The sequence below is a fragment of the Cyprinodon tularosa genome, unplaced genomic scaffold (assembly GCF_016077235.1).
Source record: "Cyprinodon tularosa strain WSP-4 unplaced genomic scaffold, ASM1607723v1 ctg786, whole genome shotgun sequence".
In the NCBI taxonomy this organism is placed as follows: domain Eukaryota; kingdom Metazoa; phylum Chordata; class Actinopteri; order Cyprinodontiformes; family Cyprinodontidae; genus Cyprinodon; species Cyprinodon tularosa.
This window is the reverse complement of record NW_024039547.1, coordinates 105196-115000: the sequence shown is the minus strand read 5'-3', so window position 1 is coordinate 115000 and position 9805 is coordinate 105196. Positions and strand designations below refer to the sequence as shown.

Below are 9805 nucleotides of genomic sequence, written 5' to 3'. Positions count from 1 at the left end.
CTCCTCCCGTGCTGCGGTGGCGCTAAACCTATTTTGCCCTCCTACCTCGCTTCCTTGTTATACTCTTACAGCAGTGTGTCACAGTGAGCTTGAAGCAGACATTTTTGATTTATGCTCAATATTGAAGCGTGGTCTTTGCTACACACTGTGGGTCTAGATACGGCCGAGGCGGCGAGGAAGTGGGGGCGAGTTTAGGCCAAAGACGGAGGGACATGAGGGCCAAAAAGGGCGGAGATCCAGGTGGAAAAAGGGTCCCAGTCCCCAATCATTGCACTGATTTTTGCAGTATTTTTTGATGCAACTTTTCTACTTCTGTTATTTGCTCTTGTTTCTAAAAAAAATGCATAACGATATTACAGCTTTCATTGATTTATTTCAAACTTGAAACTTTGTTTAGCCTGTAAGGTGTAAAAAAAATAAATAAAAAAATTAACCGATTAATCGAATCGAATCTTATCGTGGTGTATTCTTGAGTATCGAAAATAATCGAATCGTTGGGTCAGGAAATCGATACTGAATCGAATCGCCATGATGGATGTGATTTACACCCCCCTACTACATATACAAACAATAAAAACAAAACAAGAACAATAAAAGGAGAGAACAAAACACCCCATTCCCACCCTGTCTCAGCCCAACATGTTCAGCAGAGAAATAAAATAAATAATAATAATAGGAAAAAAAACATCAGCCAAATGCAGCAACAGGGACATATGTTTAGTTAGGTAGGAGCTCCAAATTTGAAAAACAAGAAAGAAAACACTGCCATTTTGGGAAAAAATTGTCTCTACATCCTCTCATTGTATATTTAATTTTCTCAAGTTTAAGGAAAAACACCATGTCCTTAAAGGAATAGTACACCCAAAACATGATTAGCCTTCATTTTCTACTCACCCCCATGCTGAACAACACTCTGGAGTACTTTTTTGATATCTCAAATGCATCTGGAGATCTGGGAGGCTTCTTGCTGTCTGCTGACATTCAAATAATGGAGGTCTATGGTGCCCGAGACAGAAAGGTCCATAAAAGTCCACAAAAACGTGTCAATATTCCTCCATACTGCTCGTCCAATGTATTCCAAGTGTCCTGAGTGGGTAGCATCCAGAATTTACTCGAAACGAAGTCATTTAGAATGTTTTTAGAGCATAAACAGTAGTGTATAGGATTTCCTGAAAGCACGCACCTGCGCGTTCATGACGCTACGGAAGCAGGCAGACCAAACCCGATGAAAGTGCGCATTCAGCGTCTGCTCTTCCAATAATGCAAGCGTAGAAGAAGAAATTTGCTGTTTACCTGTGCAAAGAAAGAAACAACGAAAGAAAAATGTCTGAGGACTTCAGTGTTGAGGAAGAGCATCAGTTCTTTGCCGAGCTGAATGCGCTGGTTTGGTCTGCCGGCTTCCGTAGCGTCGTGATCGCGCATGTGCGCGCTTTCAGGAAATCCTATACACTACTGTTTATGCTCTAAAAACATTCTAAATGACTTTGTTTCGAGTAAATTATGGACGCTACCCACTCAGGACACTTGGAATACATTGGACGAGCAGTATGGAGGAATATTGACACGTTTTTTGTGGACTTTTATGGACCTTTCTGCCTCGGGCGCCATAGACCTCCATTATTTGAATGTCAGCAGACAGCAAGAAGCCTCCCAGATCTCCAGATGCATTTGAGATATCAAAAAAGTACTCCATAGTGTTGTTCAGCATGGGGGTGAGTAGAAAATGAAGGCTAATCATGTTTTGGGTGTACTATTCCTTTAAGCCACTGGGCGATGGAGGGATATCTAACAGACTTCCAGTGTAATAATAATGAACGTCTTGCAATTAAGGATGTAAAGGCTATAATATCTTTTTGCATTGAATTTAATACAACTGAGGAATCAGAAATTCCAAATATGGCAGTCAGTGGACAAGGCTGCAGATTAACTTTGAGAATAGCAGACATAACTGTGAAGTAACCTGACCAAAAAGCAGCCAGGTCAGGAAAAAACAAACAAAAAAAACATATGACTAAGATGACACGGAGAATCCTGACACTTATCACATTTGTCTTCAATTTTTGGAAAGATTTCACTGAGTCTGGACTTTGAGAAATGGACTCTATGAAAAACTTTGAATTTAATTAAACCAAGACGAGCACAAGAGGATGTAGACCGTATTCTTTCAATTGCATCTGCCAAGAAATCTTCATGTAGCTGTATTCCTAACTCTGATTTCCATGCATTCTTGATTTTGTTATCCCACTGCAAGTAAAGTTTCTTGAGGTATGCCAGCGTATGCTCATAGGTGGGTCATAAGTTACAGCAGGGATGGCAAAGTCAAAAACACCGAGGGCCAAAAAAACTAATTTGCTACAAGCCGAGGGCCGGACTGGTTAAATGTTTATTAAAACATATTGAAATCAACATAGCCTATTGAACCAAGACCTAACACATAGTTTTTTTTTAATAAATAATACTAATAATAATAAACTTTTATTATATTAATAAACTTATTAAGATAAATACATAACTGAAAGTGCATGCATTATAATTTACGGTTGGATTGTTTTGGTTTTTGATTTCCCCCCCTTAACAAGCCAAGCTTGGCTAATGTCGGCAGTGTTGTATAGTAACGAAGTAAAAATACTTCACTGCTGTACTTAAGAATATTTTGGAGTACTGTACAGGTGCTGGTCATAAAATTAGAATATCATGAAAAAGTAGATTGATTTCAGTAATTCCATTTAAAAAGTGAAACTTGTATATTATATTCATACATTACATACAAACTCATATATTTCAGATGTTTATTTTGTTTAATTTTGATGATTACAAATGACAACAAATGAAAATCTCAAATTCATCATATCAGAAAATTAGAATATTGTGAAAAGGTTCAAAATTGATGGCCCCTGGTGCCACACTCTAATCAGCTAATTAACTCAAACCACCTGCAAAAGCCTTTAAATGGTCTTTCAGTCTAGTTCTATAGGCTACACAATCATGGGGAAGACTGCTGACTTGACAGTTGTCCAAAAGACGACCATCGACACCTTGCACAAGGAGGGCAAGACACAAAAGGTCATCGCTAAAGAGGCTGGCTGTTCACAGAGCTCAGTGTCCAAGCACATTAATAGAGAGGCGAAGGGAAGGAAAAGATGTGGTCGAAAAAAGTGTACAAGCAAGAGAGATAACCGCACCCTGGAGAGGATTGTGAAACAAAACCCCTTCAAAAATGTGGGGGAGATTCACAAAGAGTGGACTGCAGCTGGAGTGAGTGCTTCAAGAACCACCACACACAGACGTATGAAAGACATGGGTTTCTGCTGTCGCATTCCTTGTGTCAAGCCACTCTTGAACCACAGACAGCGTCAGAAGCGTCTTGCCTGGGCTAAAGAGAAACAGGACTGGACTGCTGGTGAGTGGTCCAAAGTCATGTTCTCTGATGAAAGTAAATTTTGCAATTCCTTTGGAAATCAAGGTCCCAGAGTCTGGAGGAAAAGAAGAGAGGCACTTCATCCACGTTGCTTGAAGTCCAGTGTAAAGTTTCCACAGTCAGTGATGGTTTGGGGTGCCATGTCATCTGCTGGTGTTGGTCCATTGTGTTTTCTGAGGTCCAGGGTCAACGCAGCCACATACCAGGAAGTTTTAGAGCACTTCATGCTTCCTGCAGCTGACCAACTTTTTGGAGATGCAGATTTCATTTTCCAACAGGACTTGGCACCTGCACACAGTGCCAAAGCTACCAGTACCTGGTTGAAGGACCATGGTATCCCTGTTCTTAATTGGCCAGCAAACTCTCCTGACCTTAACCCCATAAAAAATCTATGGGGTATTGTGAAGAAGAAGATGCAATACACCAGACCCAACAATTCAGAAGAGCTAAAAGCCACTATTAGAGCAACCTGGGCTATCATAACACCTGAGCAGTGCCACAGACTGATCGACTCCATGCCACGCCGCATTGCTGCAGTAATACAGGCCAAAGGAGGCCCAACTAAATACTGAGTGCTGTACATGCTCATACTTTTCATGTTCATACTTTTCAGTTGGCCAACATTTCTATAAATCCTTTGTTTTTATTGGTCTTCAGTAATATTCTAATTTTCTGATATGATGAATTTGAGATTTTCATTTGTTGTCATTTGTAATCATCAAAATTAAACAAAATAAACATCTGAAATATATGAGTTTGTATGTAATGTATGAATATAATATACAAGTTTCACTTTTTAAATGGAATTACTGAAATCAATCTATTTTTTCATGATATTCTAATTTTATGACCAGCACCTGTATACTTTCCCAGAGTATAAATTTTTTCACTTTTACTTTACTACATTTACGAACTTAATTGCTGCAAAAAATATAAATCTAACTAAGGCATTTTTTTCTCAAAATAAGTGCATTTTTTCTTGAATTGAGGGGAAAAGGGAGATACTTTGCCAATGGAACAAGACAATTTACATTTAAAATAAGAAAAAGCCATTGTATTGGCTCATTTCAAGTGAATATTACTTAATTATCTTATTTTAAGAGAAAAAATACTCCTTCCATAGGCAAATCATGTTATTTATCTGCTCAAATTAAGGGTAAATACGTTTGATTTAAGACATTTTTACCTATTTCTAGATCGTTTTTGCAGTTTACTCCGATACATTTTCAATGTTTGGTGTAGTTACTAAGTAAAAAAAAAAAAGAAAAAGAAACGAGCGAGTGGAACGCAAGTGTTTTGACCCCACCTACTGACTACAAAGTCGGGTCTTGCCTGGGCTCGTTCATCAACACCAACAGGATACGCCTGTTTCGCAAAGCCAGTCTAAATTTATCCTACATTTGGTTGTTTATATTATTTTAAGTGAATTTAAATTTCAAAGTTTACCAAAATGTAAAAAAAATGTCATTCAAACTGCTCTGCTTTTTACTTATACTTTTCACTACATTACTTGAGTACATCTATTTTTACAGTAATTCTTATACTTAAGTTCAAGCCATTTCAGATACTTTAAGACTTTTTCTCAAGTAACACTTCAGTCAGTGACTTGGACTTTTACCAAAGTCCTATTTTGCAGAGGTACTTATACTTTTACTTGACTCCGACATTTCAGTACTAACCCTACAACACTGCTCTTCACTCTGTGACCATTAGCTTGCTTGATGTTGTCATGACAACGTACCTGCCATGAACTTGTGTTAATTAGGCCTCAGAATAATTAAATTAAAACAGCTAACAGTAAAAAAAAAAAAAGTCAAAATCCTTACCCAAAATATTCTGAAGAAATTTATATATTGTGAATTTTTAATACTTTGTTTTTTTTAAATCTACTCTCGCCACTAGGGGTGCTGCAGCACCTATTATGTTGAAGTTCCAATAGTTTGCATCCAATAATTTAATCAAACGGTCTTAGTTTTTGGAAATATATAAGAAATATGCTCTGATTTGTAGCTACTGATCTGTTGATACCATATTTTAATTTAACAAACGATTCTTCATGTTCTGCGTTCTCCGAGATTTCAGTACTTTATAAACTGAAAGTTGGTGGTCTAAGGAGGCGGAGTGCACCAACTGCGCTCCACAACTGCTGTTCACAGGCGTCTGCAGAGGCTGATTGAAGCCAAAATAAAAGGAGCCTGGATGGAGGGAGGGGTGGAGCTGATCCTGCAGTTGATAGAGACGGACACGCTGCTGAGCGAGGGGCAAGTGGGATCCGCATGATACTCTGATCTTGACGGAGCGCTACTTACAGGCGCATACCTCTGCCCTGACTGTGCCATCTGTTTACCTCCTGGTATTCTGTGCCTGGCATGCTGATTCCACCTGACCCTTGCTCAGCAGCGTGTCCGTCTCTATCACCTGCAGGATAAGCTCCGCCCGTCCCTCCATACAGGCTCATTTTATTTTGGCTTCAATCAGCCTCTGCTGACACCTGTGAACAGCAGTTGTGGAGCGCAGTTGGTGCACTCCGCCTCCTTAAACAACCGACTTTAGACCAGCTTGGATTGCTAAAGGGGAAAAAAGCAAAAAACCAAAACAATCCAAACATGCAAAGCACCACAAAAAAATTAAAATAAAAGAAAAACCCAATCATGTTTTCCCCTGAGAATGTTGTTTTGGTACGTGCAACACAACCGCACCAACACTACATTCCCCATAATGCAACGGTAGCCCACGAAGTAACAGCAGAGGGCTCAAGCGGCCGTGGCCTGTTCTAATGGTAATTAAACATCATCCAGGAGGCCATGGATAAACATGGCCCACAGGCCTTGAATTTGACATATGTGAGTTACTCTCAACTTAAAATGGCTTCCTTCACACCCCTTTCAAAACACCTGTATTCTTTGTCCATAATGCGGAGAAGATGGGTGGTTTGAAAGGGGTGTGAAGGAAGCCATTTATGTTGAGAGAAAAATCAACTTTAAACAGAGGGGCTGGACTCAGGTTCCAGCTGTCAAAAACCTACAAAGCAGCGATAGAGTTGATTCCTTCCTGCTATCAGCTCAATCCTCATCGTCACGCAGGAAAACAAAACATCTCGCCTGGTCAGCCAGGCCAATGATGACCCTCACGACTCCCCTTTTTAGAGGCATAGGCCAGTTTCGGGTTAATTTGCAGGCCAACAACGAACCTCACCGACTCCCCATTACTGAGGGTTGGACCTGTTTTTCTTTCAGTTCTATTTGCATGTTTTCTAAGCCATAACAAGGCTTTGTTGGGCTGCTCTATAAAGCTTGGAACTCAACGCTAATCCAGACGTTTGGAACTGAGAAAGCTTTCTCGATGGGAAGCAAAACGTCAAACTTGGAAAACAAAGTCCAGTTGGAAAGTCATTTTTTGAATGACTATGACATGGATGACTGAGAATCTTCACCAGCTCAGCCCCCTGTAATATGAAAGTGTCAGGGTTGGTTGTGGTTTAGGACCCAAATGCAGAGGCAGAGAGGCTGAGGTGATTTCTTGTGGATTTAATCAAAGGAAAAAGTAAACAAAGGCAGGGATGCAAAAATCCAACTAATAAAGAAAAGCAAACCAGAACTATGGAGACATCTGGGGAAACCAAACACGAGGAGCCAGGGAGAGACGAGGTAGGTGGACAACAGCATGGGAGGACAGCAAAGACAACGAACCAACCAAGAGTGAGAGCAGAGGGAGAGCATATATAGCTGACAGAGACAAAGGGAGGGCTAACGAGCTGACATGGAGCAGGTGTGAGAGGAGACAACGAGGGAGCCAAGGGGAAAGGAACACACATACAAGAGGGAAACAAAAGAACATGAGAACTAACATTAATCTAGAAATTACAACAAAACTGGAATTAAACCAATAAAACTAGAAAACAAAGAGCAAAGTAAAGAACAACAGAACCAAGACCATGACAGAAAGAAGTTATCTTACTCTGAAATAGCATAGGCTCCAAGGTTTATCCACATGTTCGTTCTGCTCTGAGATAACTGACCGTTTGTTTATGTTTGCCAATTTTGCGACATGCGCAATGTCAGCAAATTATATGTTAATGTCCCAATATCTGCTTTCAACACCTTTAGCAACCTGCAGTTTCATATAGTATCTGACCCTAACCTAAACCCAGTTCATACCCGAGTCCTGAACCTTTACCTAAAAACATAATATTTCCCTAAAACAGGGGTGTCAAACTGGTTCCAGAAAGGGCCGTGTGGCTGCAGGTTTTCTTTCAAACCAAGCAATAGCATCAGACTCCAGTCATCTCATCAAGTGAGTCCAATCTGAAGATAATGACTTGATGAGATGAATGGATTCTGGTGTGCTATTGCTGGGTATTGCTTTCTGGAACTAGTTTGACATCCCTGCCCTAAAAGGAGCCGGCTTTGTTCTCACAAGGGAACAAAGTCATGGGAAGAAAATGGTCCTTACAATGTCAGACAACGCTCAGCTCTCTCCCCGCCACACACAACAGACACACCCACACCTGTCTGGTTTCACTGCCCCACCCACCAATAATAAAGCCTACTACTCCTCCTAGTAATCTGTACTAAACCAACTGCTGTTGAACTTTGGTTTTAAAATTATGGCTGTAATAAAATGACTGTTTTTGTCTTTTTTCTGCTTTCCATCTAGAGCTCCAATATCAAAGGCATACCAAACACAGACACATTTAAGATATCAGAAATAATACCATAAATAAATCAATAAATATCTTTCAATAGCTACTTTTTTTTTGTTTTAGCAAACTTTTCTTATTTAGGAAACATATTTTATGAATGCTAAACTTGTTGAGGAAGGCTTTAGGGCTGGACAGAGTCAGTTTTGTTTATTAGAATAAAGCTCTAATCGACTTTCATGTGAGGAAAATGTTGTTTGACGAGAAGAAAACCTGGATAGAGTTAAAAAGATTTCACATGTAATACACTTTTTTTCTTATGATTTGACAAGTTTTTTCTCGTAGACCAAATATTATGATTTGATTGTATTACTTTAACTGCTTTAATCTCATTGATCAAACATTATGACTTTGTTCTAATTCGAACATAACTTCAGATTTGGAATAAAAAAAATAAATCTATTAGTAAGGCATTAATACTCCATCATAGAAAGCAGAGTTTTTAAAATCCCTTTTTTTTTGCATACCATGAAAGTGATGGGGAGAATTTTGCTTATCTATTTCCACCTCCCCTCTCCTAAGCTTGACATGAAGTATTCAGCCTATGAGGACAACGTTAAGGACCTGCAAGCACAACTACAAGCCACTAAGGTAAGAACTGTTACAGTATGTTGAGTACACGCATCATCATCATCATCAGCATGACCTCTCAAACTTTAAATGATCCATCAAGTTGTTCTCAAGTTGGTATAAAAAGTACACAAATCTTCAGCCCAACTTAGCTACGGCCATATTTGATGCCACAGATGGTAGAGAGTAGAGAAACATACGTGCTTTCACAACACTGATTGCGCGTAGAAGAATTTTATTGCATTGGAAAAAAAAAAAAAAAAAATCCACCCAGGGTGTTGCTACGGTTTAGTGACCTGACATACTTCATACAATTAGAGAAAATAAAATATACTCTAAGGGGGTCCAGGGACAAACTTTTCCCTTCCGATATTGACGCATTTAGCTCAACTTAAAACTCTGCCGACTTAATGATTCTCTGGCCGTCATCCTGTGTTTGTATTTGTGATCATGATTGAACCCCTGTACCATGTCTGTAGTGCACAACCTCAGTGCTGGCGAGCCGAGATATATGCTCTTTTTGTTATGTACGCTCATACATATGTATATATTCATCCATCCATCCATCCATTATCTGACACGCTTGTCCTGAGTGAGGTCGTGAGGAGTGCTGGTGCCCATCTCCAGCGGGTCAATGGGCGAGAGGCGGGGTACACCCTGGACAGGTCGCCAGTCCATCGCAGGGCAATAAGTCAGTTAACCTAACAGTCATGTTTTTGGACTGTGGGAGGAAGCCGGAGTACCCGGAGAGAACCTATGCATGCTCAGGGAGAACATGCAAACTCCACGCAGAAAGACCCTGGGCTGGGAATCGAACCCAGAACCTTCTTGCTGCAAGGCAGCAGTGCTACGCACTATGCCAAAACATTATATTTTATTTTAATTATTTATTTTTATGTATTTTTTTATTTTTTTCCACTGTTCTTTTTTATTTTTGGATTACCTTCAATTATCTGCTCCTACTGGATTGGTGCCCAACATGTTCTTGGGATGAGGGGTTAAAATATAAATGAGTCTCTTGTAATTAAAATGATATAATGCATCGCTGATGCTCAATTAAAAAAAAGTAATAAAAAAAAAGTACTTAGAGATTTAAGAGGAGACAACTTTACTGGACA

General features: G+C 39.6%; 1 protein-coding gene across 4 annotated transcripts in view; it reads left to right on the top strand.

Moving 5' to 3' along the window:
- Positions 1–9805, top strand: part of cep89 (centrosomal protein 89) — a 116156-nt gene that overhangs the window by 16087 nt on the left and 90264 nt on the right. For all 4 annotated transcript variants that reach the window (XM_038270992.1, XM_038270990.1, XM_038270993.1 and 1 more), the window contains exon 9: positions 8640–8708. In XM_038270992.1, the coding sequence (XP_038126920.1) occupies positions 8640–8708 (69 nt within the window). The remainder of the gene's footprint in view (positions 1–8639; positions 8709–9805) is intronic.